At 34.6% G+C, this 25,671-nt stretch overlaps 1 protein-coding gene across 1 annotated transcript; it reads left to right on the top strand.

Moving 5' to 3' along the window:
• The first annotated feature begins 15,457 nt into the window (after nt 1-15,457).
• Nucleotides 15,458-22,035, top strand: LOC110883342 (protein FAR1-RELATED SEQUENCE 2-like). Its single transcript, XM_022131129.2, has 6 exons — nt 15,458-15,488; nt 16,420-16,663; nt 17,055-17,313; nt 17,460-17,799; nt 17,913-18,025; nt 21,694-22,035. Exons 1-6 carry the CDS (start codon nt 15,458-15,460, stop codon nt 22,033-22,035), a joined length of 1,329 nt encoding a protein of 442 aa, XP_021986821.2.
• The last annotated feature ends 3,636 nt before the right edge of the window (nt 22,036-25,671 follow it).

Genomic DNA, 25,671 nt, shown 5'->3' with positions numbered 1-25,671 from the left:
TAGAAACTAAATGAAAGTAACACAGGCCTATGTAATCCGAGTTGGGGATAGCGACTCTACAGCCGGAATGCCTCTGGGATGTGTGAAATCGACTTGCCGAATAAAAGTACCGAAACCTATGTAATCTGTGATTGGGGATAGCGACTCTACAGTCGGAATACCGCTGGGTTAGGGAAAGCATCGTCTAGTCTCACGAATATAAAGCTGAAAAAAAAAGCAAGCTGAAAAAGAAAAAAAAATGGAAAAAATTAGATTTGATTTCAAACTCTCTTTATCTTGGTATAAAACGGTTGGGAATTGGTCAAATGATCGTTCTTTTAGTCCTATAAGCTTGAGTTGGGAGTAGGTGGACTGTTGATTCTAGTGTGAGACCCTAGGTGGATTGACCGCACTTAAATTAAATTCACATGATAAGGGTTTGGGATTGGATTCGGGTTTAGAGTGGATAAAGTATATTCGCAATCGCAGCTAACGCAAGCTTTGGTTTTAATTAATTATACCTATAATTTTCGACCCAAGTGAATATTTATCTCTGATTCCGTTGCATAATTCTTTTTCGGGGACGAAAAAAGAGTAAGTGTGGGGATATTTGATGTATTGCAAAATACATACTTTTATCGTGTATAGTTTGTACGTTTTATCGTTATTTTTAGCTTAGTTTAGTTTAGAATTGCGTGCTATTGATCTACATTGCGTTTTCCAGGTCTTGATACATAAAATGCTGAAACTGGAGCAAAATCGAGCTAAAGTGTCAAATGTCAAGTTCCGGAATCAATGTATAAAAGTGTTAGAATAATTTTGAAGTTTTTGGAAGTTGGAGCTAAGCTTGGAAGTAAACATTCTGTGAAAAATGCTCACTAGCGTAGCGCTAAGGTAACAGGACGCTCAGTCGCGCTACGCGACTGAGGTAGCGTTGACTTATGCTGACTTTTGGCCACTAGCGTAGCGCTAGCGTAAAGGAGAGACCAGTCGCGCTACGCGACTGGTATGAATGATGCGCCTGATTGTGGATCGATTAGGGTTTGGTATAAAAAGAATAATAATCATCATTATGACATAACACACGAACCAAGAAACCCTAGGCGACTTCGGAGAGCAGATTTTGAGTTTTTCGAGGTGATTTAGCTTGCAAGAATCATCCGGTTGAAGCACGGAGCGTAGGAAAGAAGATTGTTCGGGTCTTATCTCCCGGTTTTCATTATTTTCTTGTTTCGCTACTTTGATCATGAATTCTTGTTTTGAATTTGATTTGTTTATGTTAGACATCATGTTTCTTGGCTAAACCCTAGATACTACCTAGACTAGATGATGGTTTGATGAAAGTTTGGATTTTTTTAACGGTTTTTATTGTTTGACTATGGATTGATTTTGAAAGTAACGTGTTCTAGATATTCTGATTTGGTGCGTGTGCGTATTTACTTTTGATTGTGGATTATTTGCTGTTTCACATAGATCTTAGTGACGGTCTTTATCACATAATAGATCTGTGTTGATTATTTGCATCCTTGCGGGTTCGGGTGATCTTTGGGTAAATCGGCCGATAGCCTTAGAAACAGTAACTAAAATATAATTAGAAGTGAGTATTCTGCTTAACTTGTCGCTGAGAGGCTCGAGTTAGTTAATAGGTCGCGGTGCAGTATATAGCTAAATTAGATTTTGAGAGAAGTCGAAGTTAGTTCCCTAATTGCAGTTGTGTCTAGTAAACCAAGTTAGAACCTAGAATTGCCTTAGATTATCGCGCTGAGAGGTAGATAGTCATATTAGGGCACTTTTAGAGTCGTTAGAGGACTGAGAGGAAATCTAACAGTCGGTAATCATAACAGCCTTGTAGGGTTTCCTAGGTTTCTTCCTGAGAAGGGTCGGGAAGTCTTAGCATTGAAATACCTTAAGGTTTAGTATTTAACGATCCCGGCTCCATACAACAATAAAACCGTTAGAAGTCCATTCATAATTAAACTGGATTCAAGTCTAGGTAGTCCTTAATCTCATCTGAATCAAAACCCTAGTTTTCGTTCGTGTTTTTAGTTAATTTCAATTTAATCACAATTTTAGGATTTTAGTAAACCCCCCCCCCTCCAAACACAATATTCGTTTAATCGTGTCAGTGTCTAGTCTAAGTTTAGTCGTTAACGTAATTCATAGAGTCCTTGTGGGTTCGACATCCGGACTTACTTTTCTGTGCTAGAGTCGACCGGTACACTTGCCGGTGAGTAGTTTAGTCAGGTTAAAGAGTCTAGATTTTATTACTTGAGTCTTAATTTAGGGTAATTTTAGTTTAATTAGTTGAACTACTTTTTCCACATCACCTATTCACTCGATTCTTTTTGCTACTTCTTTGTATTGACCTTAGCTAAGGTTCCATGAGTTTTCCCTGGAAAATCAGAGCCTGGAACGTCGCCAGAAGGGCTCCAAAGTTGACTGATTTTTCTGTTCATGTTTCAATCTTTGATAAACTTGTTTAAACTTGAGGAAACTCATCTCAAACCTATATCCTTATACTTATAACCACATCTATGGTTAGTTAGGCTTAAAAACAAGGTTGAGACATTCAAAATCAGAGGTATAAACCTCACAAACTTTCTGTTTTGTTCAAGGGTTTAACCCACAAGTGATATTCAAGTTCAAGACTTGATGTTTGTTCGACTTAATCACTAAAACGCACTCACGTTATATCACCATACTAAAGACTTTCATTCTCAAATGGAATTCAAACCAACTTTCCCATATACTTATAAGGTCCTATAGGTATTATACAAACATTTTACCAAAGATTTTTTTCACATCAACAAATCATTTGTTAAAACTCTTTCCAATGATCACCAAGTCCGTTCTGCTAAATTTCTTTTCTAAGGATCAACGTTTTCATAAGAACCTTCAAAATTCAAAATTTCTTGTTTGGATGCAATTGAAACGAACCCGTATTTTCAAAAACCTTTTTCCACACCGCGTAATTCGCCATTCAAATTTCAAACACGTGGGCTAGAAGACTTCATGGAGACCGACAACCTCCGACGCATATAAACTCTTTTAAAACAAAAGTAGCATTTCCATCCATTACAAAACACGTTACGCATAACCAATGAATACTTTATACTGTCCTATATTTACAAACTATATTCTACATTCCAAAATCAAACTCGATCTATTTTGATCCAATAAACTCGACTTTTTACTTAAACAACTATATATGTAAATCATCATACACGTTTTAATCGATACCTCGCGACGAAATCGCTTATATCATTCGTTTTACATATTCAAATTTCTCAAGCGTTTTATGTGTCCAAATTCGTTATGCTCAAACGTACACTATATACGTAATTCTTATTATTCGTACCTACGCTTATACTCATACGTTTTATGTTTATACTTATACTCATACTACTCGTACGTTTTATGTCTATACTCATACTTATGTGAATGTTCATACTTAAACTTATATTTATGCTCATACTTTCATACATACTCATGATTCATACATTCGTACCCGTACGCAAGCGGAATCCGAGGGATTCGCTTACGTGGGTCCCACACATACTTAAGCATGGACTTGCTTACATACTATATTCTTATACATACACATTCTTATTCTTTTTTATGTATACCCTGATTCATACACAACTAGTACAGGCTATGCGGATCATGCGACGATCAAAATAATCGCGGGTGCACACGGGATTATAGTGATAGGCGTATGAGAACCATAGAGTGTACTACAGTGTATGGTAAGACACGGAACGTAACCTGACACCGAATACGAGACAGACGTGACATGGTCAAAACATGGTGGATACGCCGTTGGTACTTCCTATATATAAGTGTTTCACCATGTTACCAAACTTTTGTAAAACGTGCCATGAGAAATTCAATGTTTTGCAGACCTTTTAGACCTAATACAAACTTTAACAACTCACAAATGCATTATATCCAATTATCCATGACGAGACCTTATTCTCAACACTCATATTCACATTGTATCCAACCTTCAAACCATTCTTGTACTCGCATTCACCTACTAGATCATTCGTTCACTCTCATACCTCCGTTGTTCCCAGTTATTCTTTGGTTTTTATACAAACCTCATTTACAAGAAATTGGTTCAAACGCTCGAAACATAAAATACTTTTGCTTTTAAAGCTTTCTTACAACCTATGAAGCGACCACACTTTTCATCAAAATGCATACTATTTTATACGAAAGTTTTCTTTCTTAGATAGCATATTTTAAATACCTCTCCATTTGGATAATTTAAACTTGTTTAAGCCCACTTTGCTTATGATTAATGTCTCAAAACTTATTTTGGACAAACTCTTTTCACGACCCTATCCCTTCGTTCCTCAACGATTTTATACATCCTTCCCAACACGTCTCAGACTTTAAAATCTCAATTTTAGTCAATCATTCTTTTAACCAAAATGCCTTTTTCAAAGTTTTCCTCATGAATAAATTTCGGGACGAAATTTCCTAAAGGAGGGAAGACGGTAACGCTCTGCTTTTCCGCACTTTCCCTAATTAGAAAACTTGTCGTATATTTCTACTTTCGGAAATCCGTCTCCTTTGTAATCATAATTCATTTTAACTCATTGTAAATCTAAGACTTCGGTTGTAGTAAAAAAATGATCTTTTATATTAAATTCATGTTGTTTATACTTAATGCATACTTACGAAGATTAACTCGCAAACAACTACCATGTGTTCGTGATTCTTAAACAAACATTTGGTCATATTTTCGAAGACGCAAATTCATGTTCTTTACGCTTATTTGACACCTCAAGTCACATGTCGTATATACTTGTCATATTGGTTTGTTACACATACTTATGCAAAACATATTTTTTTTACTCTTACTTTAATTCATGTTTAATATACCTTTAGGCCTTGATACATGTCCAATACACACTAGACATTGTAGGACATGTTAACCATATATAAAATACATCTTATTTATACACTTTACATCATTTAAACAACAAATATATATTATATATATATATACAAAAGCTGCCAAACAACCCTTGCAAATCAGCCATATATTGCTGAATTATCTCTTTTTTTATTGCTTAAACTCTCACCTACTTGTATTAAATTCCAACCCAACTTAACCCTAATCCTTCCCCCTATAAATACCACTTATAACCAGCCTCCCTACCACTTTTGCAACACTAAAACACTCTCAAAACCCCCTCAAATCGTAGCTGCAAATCAGGGTTCGAGCAGATTGACACCTCTTCACGAAAATGAGCATAACTCACTCAATTCTTATCCGATTCACTCGATTCTTTTTGCTACTTATTTGTATTGACCTTAGCTACGTTTCCATGGGTTTTCCCTGGAAAATCAGAGCCTGGAACGTTGCCAAAAGTGCTCCAAAGTTGACTAATTTTTCTGTTCATGTTTCAATCTTTGATAAACTTGTTTAAACTTGAGGAAACTCATCTCAAACCTATGTCCTTATACTTATAACCACATCTATGGTTAGTTAGGCTTAAAAACAAGGTTGAGACATTCAAAATCAGAGGTATAAACCTCACAAACTTTATGTTTTGTTCAAGGGTTTAACCCACAAGTGATGTTCAAGTTCAAGACTTGATGTTTGTGTGATTTAGGATTAACTTGGGTTATCCTACTTAAAAATCCACACATTACTTGATGATTTCTCTTAGATTAGTGTTTAATATTATTGTATTATTTATAGTTCATGACCCTCCTTGAATGTTCTTACATCAAGTGTAGTGGTGAACACTTAGAGGTACCTAAATGGGAGCTTGTTCTTCCTACCTCCTACATGAATTCTATGACACAATAGAGGTACCTAAATGAAGATTTATCTTCTACCTCATGCTTGACTAATGGACTAAATAATACATATAATACTTATACATATATATACTATTCGAACCCTTGATGATGGACTTGTGTGCATTTGTCAAGATATTAGAATAACATCATCTAAGACATAAGACTTGTTACGATTCGAATGAGTATATTACTCATGAAAACATTAACCCTTGAGGTTTCATAGTTTCAAGAACAAGTACTTGGTGTTAAAGGATGATTACTTTCGAATACCTATATTCTTGTGTTTTAACTTCCTAAATCCCTACACGAACATATTCAACCTTCTAACCTCATCAACTTCGTCACATTGGATAATCGGAAAGCATATGCAAATTTTGTGAGTATACTCGCAACCCCCTTTTTATGTTTACCACTTTTGAGGTGTAACATGTTTAACTATTAAACTACACTTAAACTTATTCTTTATGCAATGCACGAAAACAATCCTTATACATGAATACTATGTCGTTATACTTGATGCTTATATGGACCATACTTATGTGATATGTTTTAGTCATTAGCTTTCACGAGCCTCCATTTGACATGTATAGCGCTATAGGAGTAACGCACCGCCCCCCTTAAACTTGTGGTCATGTCGAATTAACTAAACTTTCTTGCGTAAACAGAGGATTGGCTAGAAATATTGCATGCCATGTTAGGTTGATCTTGTATAAACTAAGTTGCCATGTGGATTCGTTTTAAACTTTTATACTTATACTTATGCTTAAACTTGTATACTCGCCTTTGCTTTTGCATTGAATTGTATTTTAAACATGTTACAGGTTGAGGATTGATGATGCTACGAAAATGGATTAGCAAAGATGCCTAGATACTCATTTAGACGTTTAGGTTTAAAGTGTTGTATAAATTTTGTTACGTTATGTTGAACAATGTTGCTATTTGAATTTCTTGTAATGCTTTGACAATTTATCTATGAAATGAAAATTGTTGAATTAAATATTATCACAATTAGTGTTATGAAGTCTCTTGCAATCTATTTTGTCTCACTCCGATATTTCCGCCATCGGTTGGGGTGTGACAAAATAGGTGGATTCAATTAGGGGTGTTTAAAAAAACCGAAACCAAATAAAAACCATAAACCAAACCGTAACCGTAATTGAATAAACCGACCCGAATAGCGAATTCGGTTTTTGGTTTGGTTTCTAACCGAGACCGAATTGTGAATATGGTTTTCGGTTCTGTTTTTTATATACATTTTGTTTTATTCGGGTTATTTGGATAACCGAATAAATCGTTAATTTAATTAATTATTAAATAAAAATAATAATGTTTAGTAAACTATATACAATTTATTAGCTCAATATACTAAGTTTAATATCTAAGTATATGTATCCCCATGGTTGCATCAAATGTCGATCAAAATACATGTTTATTTATTAAATTTTCTTCATTTGATGTTTGCAAGTTCATTCATGTTGGAGAAAGACTCATGTTTGGAGATTACGGGGGTGTTTGGGTTAGCTTATTTTGGAGCAACTTATGACTTATTGACTTATAAAAGTTAATAAGTTGTTTTTTTAGTGTTTGGGTTAGCTTATTTTAGAGTGTTTTGTGTGTTGAGAAGTTAGAATTTCTAACTTCTCACTTGTAACTTATATAAGTTAATAAGTCATTTTGAGAAGGAATCCCAAACACCCACTATTTATATTTTGTGTCATTAGACTTGTTGACTATTTATAGTTTCTATAATCTATGTTTGAAGTTTTAACTTTATGGTTGTGTGTACGACATATGTTTGTTATATTTTGCTATATCTTTTATTTATATATTATTAGGTTTAAATTAGTTGTTGACTTGATGTTCAGAAGTTAGAACACAAATATAAATATTAATTAGGAAAAAAGTACTTAGATACAATTTGGTTAAATTTGGTTTCTAACCGAAACAAAATCGAATTGAATTTGGTTTGGTTTTGGTTTCGGGTACAAAATTTTGAAAACCAAATAAACCATAAACCGAACTGATAAACACCCCTAGATTCAATTCACTTGATGGACCTTATGTTGTAGGTTTTTTTTTTAATTATTAGTTATCAATCAATGAGCCCAATAAACACATCTAAAAGAGTATGATAAAATCGTGGCCCAAACCCATACCCTGGATGTGCAATTGCATTATCTCATTAATTTGATTGCAAAACCCTTTCTTGACCAGGAGCCAGTGTTTTTAGACCCGGATTGGACTGGCCGGTCGGACTGGGAACGGAGGTTGGGCCGGTTTGGGTCAAGGTATCGGACCGGAATAACATTGAACCGGAGGTTGAACCGGTGACGGTTAGACTGGGAAACTGGCGGTCGAACCGGTTTTTAAAGGGGTTGGACAGTTTTTTTTATACATTTTCAAATTTAACCCTATTAATTTTTATAATATTTACGACACCTCTCGGTTCTTACGTCCGATCCGACCGGTCGAACCCGTAAACTGGTAAGGAGACCGATTCGACGTCCACTTCTGAAAACATTGCTAGGAGCCCTAACCACAAACTCCAAAACCCTTGTTTTACCTAACCATCATCAATGAGATTTAAGGTATCCATAATAATTGAAAGTTGATGTATATCATTGTTTATACCTGATATTTTTAACGACATTTCATACAAATTTGAACCTTCATTAGCGAGATTTAAGGTATCCAAGTTAATTGTTTTTTTTTCCTTATAAATTCAATGTTTATCTATAGAAAGTTGATGTATATCATCGTTTATATTTTGTTCATATTCCTAGAATTTTTTAACCACATTTTCATACAACTTTAAAACAGAATGGCTCATCTAAACCGTTTTGAAACATTAATCACCGAACATCTCTACATGATCTTCTTAAGGCTTGACTTCCTTGAATTGTGGTCATCCCTACATGATCTTCTTAAGGCTTGACTTCCTTGAATTGAGGAATGTAAGAGTTGTATGCCATTATTTCCGGGGTATAATCTGGAACAAAAATGCATTCAACAGATTGTATAATCGATTTGGCATTTCACGCAGGGTTATGACTAACAATTCCCACAAAATCAGTGGATCACGACAACCGGGAGGGAGACCGAAGGACAATGACCTTTCGTATTTTCTTCAATGGTTTACTGTGCGGAATTAATTTTGAATTAATATGTGTTTGGAACTGCAATGTCTTTTTCAAAGTAAGATACAGGGGGTTTAAGGTCTTCAATATGCTAAACTAAAATGTTTTTCTACTCGTTTTGGGACATATATTATTACAGTTGCAAATTATTAGTTTATACATATTTTATACATGTTCTTCTATCTTGTACATTCGCTAAATTTGTTTAAACAATGCATTTTTTACGATTTAGTAAACTTGGGGACTGAAAATGTCAAAAAAAAACTTCTCCCTCTCCCTCACGCCACATGGAGGGACAGACCAACCCCCATGCGGGGCGCACCTGACCAGATATTACACCTTAACTCACCTTCAGTCTTGATTTTATGATTGTTTTTTAGTTACCAATTTATTACTTTAGAACATATGATGCAGCGTGTGAAACGAAAAAAATGAAGATTACACGTTGATTCTACGAATACCCGTGTAGCTCTTCCCCAACCCCCAAATTGTAACCCTAAAGGCCACGGAATTTGAAGTGAAAAAAACAGTTTTCTCAAAATTCAATTCTGATCTTCTCATTAGCTTTAGCAACATATAAACAAAGACTGAAATTCGAAACGGGCCTAAAAAAGATAACGGGCCAAACACACGGCCTAAAACAAAAAGCCCAAAATAGTTCAAAAAACATAAAAATGCAAATAAGTAATAGAAATAAGCGTTTTTTTGGCCCGGACGATGACCCAAACCGCCGTAGGCGTTTGCAGCAAGATGGAGCTCGTTCTCTCCTTCGAATCGCCTGGTCGCACGTCCCAAACGGACCCCCGTAGCCCAAGTTAGGGCCATTTTAGTGAAGGCCCTTTTCTTACGCGGTCTTGGGCCTCCAAGTACAAAATAGCCCGTTCCTCCACACTTGGGCCCACATCAACATAGGATCAAGGTTAAGGACTTTTAGGAGGATAACACTTTTCTGTTTTGGGATTCTTGCCTTAAGAGCTTAGCTTTCAATTAGTTTTTATGACCTTTGCATGGTATCATTTGTTTGTATGCATATATGTGGTGTGATATATGTCCATTTTATTCTTTTTAGTACTTATATACCTTTTGTTTATTTTGAACAATAGCTACATGCCTTTATTTGTTTTTGTTTTTATTTTACTCTTGTATCTGGATATTGCTTTGGAGTTGAGGGTATTTCTGGAAGCAACCTCTCTAATCCTAGAGATAGTGATAAGGCTTGCCTACGTCTCACCCTCCCCAGACCCTACAAATAGCTTCAGGCTATGCGTGGGATCACACTGGGTATGATTGATTGATCACCATGTGTTTCATACTTTGATCATTAACGCACTATGCCCAAAGAAGTAGATAATAGTGCTATTGGTTTGACAAACTGCTCGAGCCATTCGGGTGTCGAAACCGATGTTATTCTTTTTTACTTTTGTCAAGTATGTTTGTGGTTCCCTCATCATTTGTAACAGACCCTCCGCGAGATTGATGTATTAGTATAAGCTTCCCTTTCGTCATTATGTACACCTCTAAAAACAAAAACAAAAAAAGCAGGAAAATATGATGGGTCATGTATCATCACGTTATATATGGTTGGTTTCTCTAGACTCTAAGAATGGTTTATGTTTAGAAATATATGTAACACTCAATAAGGTCAACATGTTGTTATAAGTGTTAAGCAAAATGTAACATACGATAGTGTTAAAACATGTAAAAAAGGGAAAACGGATACATATAGCATTATTAACTCAACCATTTTTATTAAGACAAAATCCACATACATCTCAACTAGAAGATAACAAATAGTAGGCAAAGATATCCACATAAAACAAAATATACCTGTTAACGAGACTAATCGAAGTGGAAAGTTAGTAGTTATGATTTAACTCAGAAGACTTGAACCAATATTGCAATACTAATAAGAGCATGTTTAGTGTGAGCCTTAAGATAAAAATGAATCAAAGCAACTACAAACGTTCAACTAAAGAAAGCAGACAACATTTTCTTAATGCCAGTTATTGTATAACTCAATGCAAAGTTCTTGAAAACCAACACCAACATTGTTCAATTAAGAACAATTGGTATAAAATTATGTTCTTGGTAACTACATACACCTACGGCAGTTCAACCAACAAAATACATGATACAGCTAAAACCTCAACAAGAAACACAAATAAAGCAAAATATACCCCAAAAACAATATACAAAATCAGAGAAAAATAAACAAAATGTCCAAGAAAGAAGTACCTCACTTAGCAGCCTTGCTATCGCAATTATAATATTTTAACTGCCTTGAAACTTAAGGTTTTGAAGGATAGGTTAAAACTGAAGGAATTTGTAGAGAAGAAATGAGGAATCAGGAATGGAGAGGGCATTATAAATTAGGGAAAAGGGATGAAAGATGTTGGAAAGTGAAAAAGGGTAGTAGGGATGGAATCGATTTTGGTACGTACGTAATTGGTATTGTACCACATAGTACTGGTACCTAAGTTTAGCTAAAATCAAAACCGAATATGGTACCATATATGTTTGGTCGATATCTGTATAGTATGGTACTAGTAAAACTTCTGAACCGGTACCGTACCATATAGTACTAGTACCGAAAGTAAGCTACATACAAAACCCAATGCCATATTTTATATATATATATATATAGAGAGAGAGAGAGAGAGAGAGAGAAACGGGATCAGGAGAAAACGCTCAAAAGTGTGAGAACGGTGAGAACGCTTCCTGGCCCAACACGTGTCCTGCCGCTTAGAAAAGGGCGGAGGGGCTTTTTTGTCCTTTCATCTTCTTCTTTTCCAGTTCCGCTTTTCCCAATATTGTTGGTTTTTAAGATTTTTGGCGTTAACCAAATTCAATATTTAATGGCGTTTAATGGTTTCATCTTATTAACATTTTGGCGTTTATGGCGTTTATCCAAATCGTATGCCATTGTACCCAGGGGTCAGGGAATCAATTTGAATGGCGTTTTTCAAGGAGTTTTAAACAAGTTGGCCCATTGTTCTATTATTTTTTATAAACATTTTGGCGTTTGGGTTATCTTGGCGATTTACAATTGTTGGATTATATTTCAGCCACAGTAGAAGAAAATACAAGCGAAGAAAATAAATTAAAAATCCTAATCGGATCTCTCTTCACAATATTCACTGTCATCAGTCTCTTTGTTCTTTAATAGTACAAGAACTGACACCAAAATATGATGTTTTATGTAAAACTTAACAAACCCATCGGTTTGATTTTTTTGCCTGCTCGTCTGTTGAAGTTGCTTTTTTGTGGATGTTTGGCGACATAGATCTATGACGTGTGGGTGGGTTTTTCGCTTTTTCTTCATGTTGATCTTCATCTTTATATTCATCCCAATCTTCAGTGTCATTGATCTCTTCTCCTCATCCAAGCCTTCTTCAAGAACAAAAAATACAAAATGCCATATGACTGGCATTAGTATCTTTTTCTTGAATTTTTGTCCATCTCATGCAGCAAAATCTTACTGAGTTACTCGCCTCCGCTAAACAATTCATTTAGTGAAACTTGACGAATAACAATACTGAATATCCAAGAAAGCATATTAGCCATCTTTGATTCTTTTGGCGTTTTTCAGTGAGTGGTATTTAGTAGTATTGGCGGTTTTTTTTTTTGGTTTGATCAAATGGAAGTTGCTGAGATGTATCGTTTTATAGGAGCTCTTTTTGGCGCCTAAGTTAGGCGGTGCGTTATTATAATAAAGTATTCGTCTTTTCAGTTACTGTTTGTAATTATTGTTTTTGAATAGCTTTATCTCTGAAGTCTGTAACACGTCCCATCTTTCAAGTTTGGCGTTTTAGATTCTAATATAATAAATTTTCCATATCTTCAGTTTTTCTGATTTGAAGTTACTGTTTCTAGTTACGTTTTAAAGTTTGTTTTTTATTTTTTATTAAAATTTTTTTTTTGGTTTTTTATAATACTTTTTCAAACTAATTTTATTATAGTTTTGGTTGTTTTGGCATTTTTATTATATATGACGTTTTTATTATACAACAATCAACTGAAAAGGAAAATAAAAAAAAAGAATACATAAAAAAAGTTTTTTTATAATACTTGTCCAAAGTAATTTTATGATGGTTTGATAAACGCCAAAAGGTGTAAGACATTTGCTTTTTTGGCGTTTTTATTAGATATGGCGTTGTTTATTAAATAACAATCAACTGAAAAAGAAAATTAAACAAAATAAATATTGATCTTCAAATCTTCACTGTCACTAGTCTCTTTCTTCTTTTGAAGCATCTTTACTGGCGGTTTTGACTTTCGTATGAAATCGGCCTCCTTTTCTATAATTTTTGTCCATCTCATGCAGCAAAATGTTATTGAGTTTACACCCTTTCAGCGCAAATGTTATCTTTTTTGGTGTTTTACTAAGAAAAATAACGTCACAAAATAAACCATCTTGAAACTGTAAATTTGATCATGCTAAAATCAATAAAGTGTTGCTGTATGGTGTTGGATAACATTGTTAATCCTCAGTTAAGAAAGATAACTGACAATGTTGTCCACACCATACAGCTACACTTTATTGACATCAATATATTTGACGTTTGGGTTTTCTGGCGTTTATCAGTCGAATGGTATATATTAAATATGGCGTTTGGGGTTTTTGTTTGTGTTTTTTAATTGAAGGTCTGAGTTGTTGTATATATAGGATTTTTGGACGGTTTTTTTAAGGCGGGATTTTACTATAATTAAGTTTGGCGTTTTATATCTAATGGCGTTTTAGCAGAATGCTGTGTGATTTTTGTTTTGGCGTTTTATTTTCATGAGATGGCGTTTTGTTTGGAGTAGTCAAAAGACGCTTTTACCCTTATTGAAGCGCGTCCACGTAATAAAATTGATGTTATTTACGAAAATGCCACCGCGCCAATCTAGTCCATAGATTGTTTTGATCGGACGATTGATAAGCGTTCTCACCGTTCTCATACTTTCTACCGTTTTCTCTAAATCCCGACCCTATCTATATATACACATATATATATATATATATATATATATATATATATATATATATATATATATATATATATATATATATATATATATATATATATATATATATATATATTAAGGGGTTTTTGTGAGAAAGGTAAGAAAGAATCTACACCATTAGATCTTTTATCTAATGGTTGAGATCATAATGGCAAAATTATAATAATGTTTACTATTAAACATATTAATTTTCTAGATTAAGGGTATACAGGTAAATTTAACATTTTTAAATTAAGAAACTAACATTAATGCACATGCAACTTTCCTCCGTCTTTTTTAAACGTCAATAACATTTTATACGTAACTTTTTTTTAAAAAATTACAACATAATAACGAGCGTTTTTTATCTTTAATATGAGTACCATATTGCTATACTTATATAGAGAAAAAAATATGTTTCGATCAGATGTTTTGTCTATGTTCATACCGTGGTGTTTTAAACACATACCGGAATGCAGGTGTAAAACACTATACGATGAACATGCGAAGAACATCTACTAGAATGTAGGTTTAAAATACCATGGTGTTTTAATATATGGAATCTGGAACATCTACTAGCATGCAGATGTAAAACACCATGCATGCAGGTTTAAAACATCATATACAATAACCATACTATGAAAACATTATATTAAGAACACATTCTGGAAATGAAGGTAGTGTCTTTAATAGTGTTATATACTTATTGAATGGTGTTATATAATTATTGAATGGTGTTATATACTTATTGAATGGTGTTATATAATTATTGAATGGTGTTATATATGTGATGAAGGGTGAATTTGTAGTGTTATTCTTAGTGTTTTTATATGGATCTTTAAAATGGTGTTATATACTTATTGAATGGTGTTATATACTTATTGAATAGTGTTATATAATTATTGAATGGTGTTATATATGTGCTGAATGATGGTTGCATTGTTATTCGTAGTGTTTTTATAGAGATCTTCAAAATGGTGTTATATACTTATTGAATGGTGTTATATTCTTATTGAATGGTGTTATATAATTATTAAATGATGTTATATACGTGCTGAATGGTGGTTGCAGTGTTATTCGTAGTGTTTTTATAAAGAACTTTTTAAAAAAATCATGTTCCTACAAATAAGGCGACGGTTATGGAAGGTTTTGAATTAATTGAATTAATGATAAAATTATTTGTTTACCCTTTTGAATTAATTTAGATTGAGGACACATATCATCTCCACAATATTTCTCACACTTCTCACAATTTTAACCTTTTTTACAATAACCTTACCCTACATATATATATATATATATATATATATATATATATATATATATAGAAACGGTTTCAGGAAAGAACGGTGAAAAGTGTGAGAACGGTGAGAACGGATCCTGGACCAACACGTGGCAGGGGGGCCTAATTGTTATGCGGGGGTACAATTGTCCTTTTATACGTTCCCTCCTTATTCGCGTTATAAATTTCTTTCAAATTAAAACTCCAAAGATTTATTGTTAGCTGTTACCTCTTTGCAAACTTTCTCAGATCTATGGCGTTTAACGTGGATTCTGTTCGACAAAGTAAAATTCGTTGGCGTTTTCTATTTTTCATTCTAACAAATCATGCAACAGATATGGGGTTTTGTTCTTTTATCATTATTCTATGGCGTTTTTTTGTATTATTATTTTTATAATGTGTTGTATGATTTTCAATAGCGTTATTCAATTATGCAATTTAATCGCGTTTTAATTGATATTTAATCTATTATTCAGAACTGCAATTGGAGTTTTCGATATTAATTTTAATTATCGTTTACGTTCTAGTGTATTTGTTATGTTTTTACGATCATTGGCGTTTTTCGTTTATTTGATTAGTTTTGAATTTTTTAGTAGTATTTGTGAATATCAGTTATTACTATTTTGTTAATTTGTGTAAACATTAGTTTTGTTAATTTTGGCGTTTTCATTATGATGTTATATTTTGTTAATTATTTATGTTGTTAAGTGTTTTTAATTATTCATCTCATGGCTTTTTTATCATGTCGTTTTTTAATTATGTGTTTTTTATGTCTTGTTTATTATTCAATTAATGGCGTTTTAACGTATAATGTTATTACGAGACATCACTCTGTTTTTCTGATTTTTCTGTTCCTCTTTGTGTTTTCTCAGACGAAGTCTCTTCCTCGAGTCAAAGGCATTGCCCCAAAACTAGATTACCATTTATCATTCCTGACGTCAGTGAAAAATTAAAGCCCAGAAAGGACATGCTATTCTCAAGCCTTGATAATTGTTATTCAATGTATGTTAAGTATGCCAAGGAGTGGGTTTTCAGTCAGGAAAGGGACTACAAAGACAAACTCTAAAGGTGTCTTACATATTAAGTATTTCTTGTGTACGAGAGCTGGGGTATATAAGGACAAGAAGGTTGGTACGTTGGACCCCAATCAAAAGGAGCGAGTAGTGCGATCTAACTTTTCAAAGAGGACTGATTGTGGTGCACTGTTATGTGTAGAATTTGAGGATGGATTTTGGAAGGTGTATAAGTTTGTTGAGGAGCACAATCTTGAACTTGTTGAACGTCCTGATAAGCATTTTCTTCCAACTGAACAACACCTCACTCAGCTCCAAAAGCATGTTATACACAGCATGTCTAAGCTGAATTTCGGTCCTGTCAAGGCGTTTAATGTTATGAAGACTTGTTTTGGCAGTTTTGAAGACGTGGGCGCAAGCAAAGTTGAATTTAAGAACTATAAGAGGCAAATTAACTTGTTCATAGGGGAATATGACGCTGATATGGTTGTGAAACATTTGAATGAAAAAAAAACATTCCCAGCCTAATTTCTCGTATGATTACATCACATACGAAGAGAATCGTTTGAAGGGTCTTTTTTGGTGTGACGATCAAGCCAAACATAATTACCACGTGTTTGGTGATGTGATTTCGTTTGACGCCACGTATCGTTCCAACAAGTAATTTTTTATAATTCAACTTCTTTGTTTTTGGCGTTTTATTAATTTACATGCAATGGCGTTTTTATATTTTACATGCAATGGCGTTTTATTAGCTTACATGCAATGGCGTTTTACTAGTTTACATGCAATGGCGTTTTATTATTGTTTCATTTCTCGTGGCGTTTTCATATGCAGATACTCTATGGTGTTTGTACCGTTCACTGGTATAGACAATCATCACTGCAATGTTACATTTGGTGCAGCATTGTTGGCGTCGGAAACTGCTGATACGTATATTTGGTTGTTAAGAGTTTTTCTTAAAGCTGTTGGTTCTCAACCAGAAGTTGTTGTCACTGACCAAGATCCAGCGATGAAGAAGGCTATTTCTGCTGTATTTGTTGACACGGGGCATCAGTTATGCATGTGGCATGTGATGTATAAACTTTCTCTGAAGGTTGTTATGCTTTTTTTACCTTTGGCGTTTTAGTATACAATGCGTTTTAAGATACATGGCGTTTTGTACCTTGTTACTGTTTTTTTTAATTAAGTTTTGTCTTTTGTTTTTTTTATATATGCATGGCGTTTTCATGTTATTTATAGGTTGGTGTTAGGCTATGCAATTCCACCAATTTTAAAGAACGTATCTGTGGTGTTGTGTGGACGGATATTCTCACACCTGAAGAGTTTGAATCAGAATGGGAAGCGGTTATTGCAGAATTCAAATTAGAAGATAATGACTGGCTATCTGATATTTTTTCACTTAGGAAATCTTGGATCCCTGCATACTATAGAATGGAGCATATGTCTGGTCTTATGCGAATGACATCCAGGTCAGAGAGTGAGAATCATTTTTTTGGTCAAGTGTGCAATTCGAAAGCTACTCTTGTTGAGTTCATGACGCATTATGAGACTGCAATAGAAGCACAGCGTCACACACATCGTAAAAATGATCATGAATCTCAATACAAAAGACCCAGTTGAAGAGTAGTTACAAATTGTTGGAAGGGCAAGCTGTTGATATATACACAAAAAGTATTTTTTGTGACATTCAAGCTGAGCTTATTGGAGTTGCGGATTGCATAAATCAACGTTATGAAGATCAGCCTGATGGGTTTGTTAAGTTTTATGTAAATGACTTCCAACAGCTTTGTACATCCTTATTTGAGGTAAATAATTGTCACACCCCGATTTCCACGTGTCTCACCGGTGGGCCCGGTGGGGGATTACGGTGACGTAGTTGGCAACATTATAGTCAAACCACACAATATATATGAATGCATAGCGGAAGCATAAAGATAATATATTTCAACGTTAAGTGTAATATCAAAGTATCACCATTGTTGAAATCAAATCCACAGGGGATCAAATAATAATAAAGTATTGTTCAACAGACTTCAGGCATCTTAAGCTTGCGAGACTTCTAATGATGCTATGGAGAAATCCCAGCCAATTACGCATAGTACCTGCATTTAGTCTTTTTGGGAAAATACGTCAGTTTACACTGGTAAATACATTCAACTGACACTTTTGTAAAATGTTTGATAAAATTGGTTTAAATGCACAAGGCACAAACTCTTTATAACTTGGGATAATTTATAATTAAATCTTGTAAAGAATTACATGTTTACTATGCGTTCGGTCGCCCGGGTCGTGCCGGGTTAAAGTTTAATAGACACGCCACATAGCATAAACCGTGGCGGGTAAACCAACGGCTACACTTTTATAGTCATGGACATAATGCCGGGTGTACGCCTACACCCGGATGTCAAGGTCGTGGCCATTTCGTAAAATGCTGCCAAGGATATCCGGGACATGGTCATTAAGCTCCCAAAGGCGTAAAGCCAACAAAACAAGTTTTTAAACGGGTCACATTGATAATACCCAACTACTAATGAGTTGGGGTCAATTGCCTGACCAAGCGGTATTTTAAATACCGTAACCCAAGCCCGTATAACGGAAAATAAGTTAAAAGTATTTACCTTTGCAAGTATAATTCCTTAGTTGAAATAAATTGCAGATAGCTTTTACTGGTCCCTTAATCTGGAACGAAGGTTTAAATTAACCTATTAGAATCCTAACGGGTCTTTAATTTAGCCGTAGCTTAGACCGGTCAGTTTCGAAGGATAGTTACGGTTTAATCGCGTGAAAGGCGAAAACCGTGAATGGAGTGTGATTTTGACCCAACAAGTTTGAAGACTTGTTTTATATGGGTATAATAATCATACTCTGGATTTTGGGGTCAAAACAATATGGTTTGACCCGTTTCGGCTAATTTATGTAAACTAGTTACATAAGCCGAACCGTGCGCGCATAAGGCGTAACGGGTAACCGTAAGAGTCCTACACTGGTTTCCTAAGTCAATATGCTTTAAAGAGGTTGTGGTATCAGTAGGATACCTTCCATAATGCCCGTAACGAGTTTAAGTTCATATTATGCCCCGTAAGGGCATTTCGGTCTTTTTAAAGATTATAAAAGAGGTTTCTGAGTTCTACAGGAAATCTGAGTTTCCCGAACAGTTTATAAAGTCTAAAATACTTTATTTATTATATAAAATCTGTAGCAACTGGAATCGGGTCAAAAGACCTTGTAGAACTCAAGTTATGGCCGAAAAGGGTATATTTGGTATTTACCGAACCGTTGCCATAACCGCAGGTTATGAGCAGGTTAAAAATAATTAAAAATCTTTAAAAATCCCAAAATATTATTTTACATCAGTGAGTAAAAGGTTTTGTGTCGAAATCCGGGTTTAGATAGGCGTTATGCTAATTGCGCTATATAATTACTAAAGTTTCCGTAATTTGCGCTATTTAGTATAACTCCTATTCTGGACCTCGGATTGACGTGAAATTTTAGGGACAGGCTTAGAAATCAGTAACTAAGGTTATGATTCTTTCACATGTCCGAAATTCTCGTTTTAAATCATAAAGGGCGTTACGGTCAACTTTTAAGCATTTAACGGAAACGTGTAAAAGACTCGGACAAACAACGAACCGGCCACAGAGGGTTATACCATCATGTAACCTGGTCCTAAGAGAGTCCTAAGGCATATCTAAAACAAACTTTAATGGGTCAGAACTGAAGTCAAAGCAAAAGTCAAAGCTTTTGCGACTTTCGGCTCCGAACCGGGTCAAAACAGAAAATGGTCGGATCAAACAAGCTTAGACTAGTTAATATACTTATTATCATGTTTTATGAGTGTTTAAACAGGTTACATATCATCTATATTACAGATTATGCATAAAATCGCAAAATGACATTTCTGTTGACTTTTTCTAAGCACGTTTGACTCGACATTTGGACTAGTTAGAGTGGGAATCAGAGGGTGCCCCTTTAGGGGTTTAAAGCCCACATGATTACCATCATATAACTATCTTTGATTCGACAAACCACTGGACCATTTGTGATTTATCGTAAAGTCAATCGTTAATTACGACGGATTGACTTTTAAGTTAAACTAAGCAAAAACAAAGCCACAAAAGGGTTGGCATACTTACAGAAGCTTGGTGCACGACTTAGAATGTTAGAGGAGTGCTTGAGAGCTCCAGAAGTGAATTGGAATGCAGGTTTGAGGTGTGATTCATTTGTGTGCAATGTGGTGCCTTTTATAGTGAAAAATTAGGCTTAAGATCATTACAACACACCCTACATTGGATCACGGATGATCAGCAGGTGGCCCTGTGTGCTAGGGGGCATGTAGAGGGCGCACATGCTTCATTAATTGCTCAAATGATCGTTAACAACCTCAAACAGCAAGTCTGTCCAAGAATTCTGCATCTGGGACTTGTACGCGGCCCGCATTAGGATTCAGGCTACATGCACGCGGGCCGCCTGAATCTTCATGTCAGGAAACGTATCCACAGGTGGCTCGCGGCCCGCTTCAACTTGCTTGTTTCACTCAGGCGGGCCGCCTGAGGCCTGGATTTCAAGATTTTCAAATCTTTTGTCATGATTAACCTGACCTTTCGGTTTCGAAGGGGTAACTTTGCGATTTGGCCCTCGATTATTTACAACTAAGGGCCTCGTGACCTTTACCCGCATTATTAAGTCCCCGGTTAGTTTAATTACTATCCGAAAAGCCTTAACTTTTATTGCTGACGCTTTTAACCCCTCGCATACGAATTTGATCATAACTTTCTCGTTTTAAAACGGAACTTCGCGAAATTTATATCGTATATTCTAGTGAGCGTATTTTACTGTTACAAAGCCTCGGGTTCGTCAAAGGGTCACTCAGAGGTATAAATTAAACATGTTGACACAATTAACCCCTGTAGCTTGTAATCTCTCACTTTCTCCCGCGTTTCGCTCCGTACGATCCATGATTTATTCGTTTGAAGGTACGAGCATCGTTTAGGGTTACTATACAGTATATTTACCCTTCGTTGACATTTATAACCCTCGAATTTACATACTTTCAAGGTTTGTCAACTTTAGTCCTTTATTTAATATTTAATGCCACGTGTAAACTCATGACACGTGTTAACACATTATTGGACACAAAATTTCGAGGTGTTACAATAATGGCATTTTGGTTTTTATGGCGTTTTATCATATGCAAAGATGTTCTTTTCTTTTTTAGACAAACATTCTATGCATGGCGTTATAGAGATATTGTTTTTGGGGTTTTTCAGGTATTGTTCCGTAAGTCTGATTGCACATGCAGTTACTCATTCAGACGTTTTGAACAGTTTGGTTTGCTATGTAGACATATATCTATGTTTTGAGACTTATGGACATTAGGGAATTTCCAAAACAATACATTCTGAATAGATGGCGCAAAGAGGCCTCCCCAAACTGCTCTCCTGAATTCTCAATTAGTCGTGAATATATGACCTAGCTTGATCCTGATGTGCAAAGTATGATGCGAGATATTATTTATTCAACCGAATACACTTTGAACCGTTTATCTGGTAATAAAGAGGAGCTATCCTTATACAAGGATCATGTTCAATCTTATATGAAGAATGTTCAAGATATGCAGATTGTTGCTCCTCCCGCTAGTTCTAGGGATAGATTTGCCAAGATAACTGGTCAATATAAAAATGACAAGAATCCGATAAGAGTCCCTGTAGATTATAAATCCAACAGTTCTGGTTCTCGGAAGCGCCTGAAATCTAAACAGGAGATAGCAATCGACAAAAAGAAATCAAAGTCGAAACCCGGGGCCAAAGAAAGATAGTGTCAGAACTACAAAGCCTATGGACACTACGCATCAACATGCAAACAGGCCGTAATTAAAAGAAGATCGACAAGGTCTTCGAGAGCCAGTGAAGAGTAGCTTGGCGTTTTGTATTTGTCATTCTTACAGAACACATACAGATGGTCTTTGAGAGCCAATGTAGAGTAGTTTGGCGTTTTTTTATTTCAATGCTATAGAACACAGACATATCTCAGTTTGCTTTTTTTGCATCTTTTTCTTTTTTCTATCTCTTTATTCATAACATGCTACTTCGAAGTTAAATAACAAACAATATAAGATTGGGCAAGGAAATCAAACGCCAAAAAAAAAAAAACAATAACGCCACTAAATAAAACTTCCATAAACTTCTATTTTTGGTCATGCTAAACTCAATAATGTTTTGCTGAACGAAATGGATAACATTGTTAATCCTCAGTCAAGAAAGATGTGTAACAATGTTATCCATCCCGTTTAGCTAAACTTTATAGAGAACAAAAACAGAATCTCCATGAAATGGTTTTTTTGAAGTTTTGTGGTTTTTGTATGTTTTGGTGTTTATATTGAGGATCTTGCTCATTACATAGAGCGAAAGTTTATTGAGAAAATAGTGTATATCAAAGAAACATGGATTTGAATCTTTGATATTTTGGTTTTTTTGGCGTTTATAAGATGAATGGTGTAGAGAAAAATATAGGTTTTTGTGGTTTTGGTTTGGATTTTAGTAATTCTGAGAGTTTGTTTATATAGGAAGTTTTTGGCGCGTATTTTAGGCGCGATTTTTATTGCAGTAAATGCTAGTAATAAAGTTCCGTCGTTTTAGTACTGTTTGTTCAGCTTTATCGGTTAAAACAAAGTTTGGCGTTTTATATCTATGGCGTTATATTATGATGAAGTGTGCTATGTGTGTTGAGGCGGGATTTTAATAGCGTGAGATTGGCGTTTTATGTTAAGTCAAAAGACCCTTTTACCCTTAATGAAGCGCGCCAGATTAATAAAAGTGATTTTATTTACAAAAATTCCACCACGTCATCTAGTCCATAGATTGTTTTGATCTGATGATCCATAAGCGTTCTCTCCGTTCTCACACTTTTGAGCGTTTTCTCTAAATCCTGACCCTATATATATATATATATATATAGGGTCAGGATTTAGAGAAAACGGTAGAAAGTGTGAGAATGGTGAGAACGCTTATGGATCGCCCGATCAAAACAATCTATGGACTAGATTAACGCGGTGGCATTTTCGTAAATAATATCAATTTTATTACGTGGACGCGCTTCATTAAGGGTAAAAGCGTCTTTTGACTACTCCAAACAAAACGCCATCTCATGAAAATAAAACGCCAAAACAAAAATCACACCACATTCTGCTAAAAACGCCATTAGAGATAAAACGTCAAACTTAATTATAGTAAAATCCCGCCTAAATAAACCGGCAAAAAAATCCTAAATATATAACAACTCAGACATTCAATTAAAAACACACACAAAAACCCCAAACATCATATTTAATATATACCATTCGACTAATAAACGCCAGAAAACCCAAACATCAAATATATTGTTGTCAATAAAGTGTAGCTGTATGGTGTGGACAACATTGTCAGATATCTTTCTTAACTGAGGATTAACAATGTTATCCAACACCATACAGCAACACTTTATTGATTTTAGCATGATCTAATTTACAGTTTTAAGATGGTTTATTTTATAGCGTTCTTTTTCTCGGTAAAATGCCAAAAAAGATAACATTTTGACTGAAAGGGTGTAAACTCAATAACATTTTGCTGCAGGAGATGGACAAAAATTATAGAAAAAGAGGTTGATTACATACGAAAGTCAAAACAGCTAGTGAATATGCTACAAAAGAAGAAAGAGACTGGTGACAGTGAAGATTTGGAAGATCAATATTTATTTTGTTTAATTTTCTTTTTCAGTTGATTGTTATTTAATAAACAACGCCATATCTAATAAAAACGCCAAAAAGGCAAATGTCTTACACTTTTGGTGTTTATCAAACCATCATAAAATTACTTTGGACAAGAATTATAAAAAAAACTTTTTTTATGTATTCTTCTTTTTTATTTTCCTTTCCAGTTGATTGTTGTATAGTAAAAACGCCATATATAATAAAAACGCGAAAACAGCCAAAATGCTTGTTTAAACGATATCATCCCGTTAAACGCCCCCAAAAACTCTCAAACTAAAATAAAATTAGCTTGAAAAAGTATTATAAAAAACCCAAAAAATAAAAAATAAATAAAAAATAAAAAACAAACTTGAAAATATAACTAGAAACAGTAACTTCAAATCAGAAAAACTGAAGATAGGGAAAATTTATTATATTAGAATCTAAAATGACAAACTTGAAAGATGGGACGTGTTACAGACTTCAGAGATAAAACTTGCCAAAAACAATAATTACAAACAGTAACTGAAAAGACAAATACTTTATTATAATAACGCATCGCCTAACTTAGGCGCCAAAAAGAGATCCTATAAAATGATACGTCTCAGCAACTTCCATTTGATCAAACCAAAAAAAAACAAACGCCAATACTACTGAATACCACTCACTGTAAAATGCCAAAAAAAAAATCAAAGATGGCTAATATGCCTTCTTGGATATTCAGTATTGTTATTCATCAAGTTTCAATGAATGAATTGTTAGCGGAGGCAAGTAACTCAGTAAGATTTTGCTGCATGAGATGTACAAAAATTCAAGAAAAAGATACTGATGCCAGTCATATGGCATTTTGTGTTTTTTGTTCTTGAAGAAGGCTTGGATGAGGAGAAGAGATCAATGACACTGAAGAGTGGGATGATTATAAAGATGAAGATCAACATGAAGAAAAAGCGAAAAACCCACCCACACGTCATAGATCTATGTCCCCAAACATCCATAAAAAAACAACTTCAACAGACGAGCAGGCAAAATAATCAAACCAATGGGTTTGTTAAGTTTTACATAAAACGCCATATTTTTTATGCCAGTTCTTGCAGTATTAAAGAACAGAGAGACTGATGACAGTGAATATTGTGAAAAGAGATCCGATTAGGATTTTTAATTTATTTTCTTCGCTTGTATTTTTTTTACTGTGGCTGAAATATAATCCAACAATTATAAAACGCCAAAATAACCCAAACGCCAAAATGTTTATAAAAAATAATAGAACAATGGGCCAACTTGTTTAAAACGCCTTGAAAAACGCCATTCAAATAGATTTCTTGACCCCTGGGTTACAATGGCATACGATTTGAATAAACGCCATACACGCCAAAATGTTAATACGATGAAACCATTAAACGCCGTTAATTATTGAATTTGGTTAACGCCAAAAATCTTAAACCCCAAAAATTCAAACAATATTCGGAAAAGCGGAACTGGAAAAGCAGAAGATAAAAGGACAAAAAAGCCCCTCCGCCTTTCTCTATGTCGCGTGACACGTGTGGGACAGGAAGCGTTCTCACCGTTCTCACACTTTTGAGCATTTTCTCCTGACCCCGTTTATATATATATATATATACATATATATATAGTGTGAGAACGGTGAGAACGCTTATTGATCGTCCGATCAAACCAATCTATGGACTAGATTGGCGCGGTGGCATTTTAGTAAATAACACCAATTTTATT

Source organism: Helianthus annuus, chromosome 10 (genome assembly GCF_002127325.2).
Source record: "Helianthus annuus cultivar XRQ/B chromosome 10, HanXRQr2.0-SUNRISE, whole genome shotgun sequence".
Taxonomy (NCBI): Eukaryota; Viridiplantae; Streptophyta; class Magnoliopsida; order Asterales; family Asteraceae; genus Helianthus; species Helianthus annuus.
This window is presented reverse-complemented; position numbering and strand designations above follow the sequence as displayed.

What these genes read in the sequence shown, in the direction of transcription:
- LOC110883342 (XM_022131129.2), top strand. Translation starts at nt 15,458, where the DNA reads ATGGCGTTTAACGTGGATTCTGTTCGACAAA. An exon ending in CGTGGATTCTGTTCGACAAA is followed by an intron (nt 15,489 to 16,419) that starts GTAAAATTCGTT and finishes TGTTATGTGTAG; the next exon opens with AATTTGAGGATGGATTTTGG. An exon ending in TGTATAAACTTTCTCTGAAG is followed by an intron (nt 17,314 to 17,459) that starts GTTGTTATGCTT and finishes TGTTATTTATAG; the next exon opens with GTTGGTGTTAGGCTATGCAA.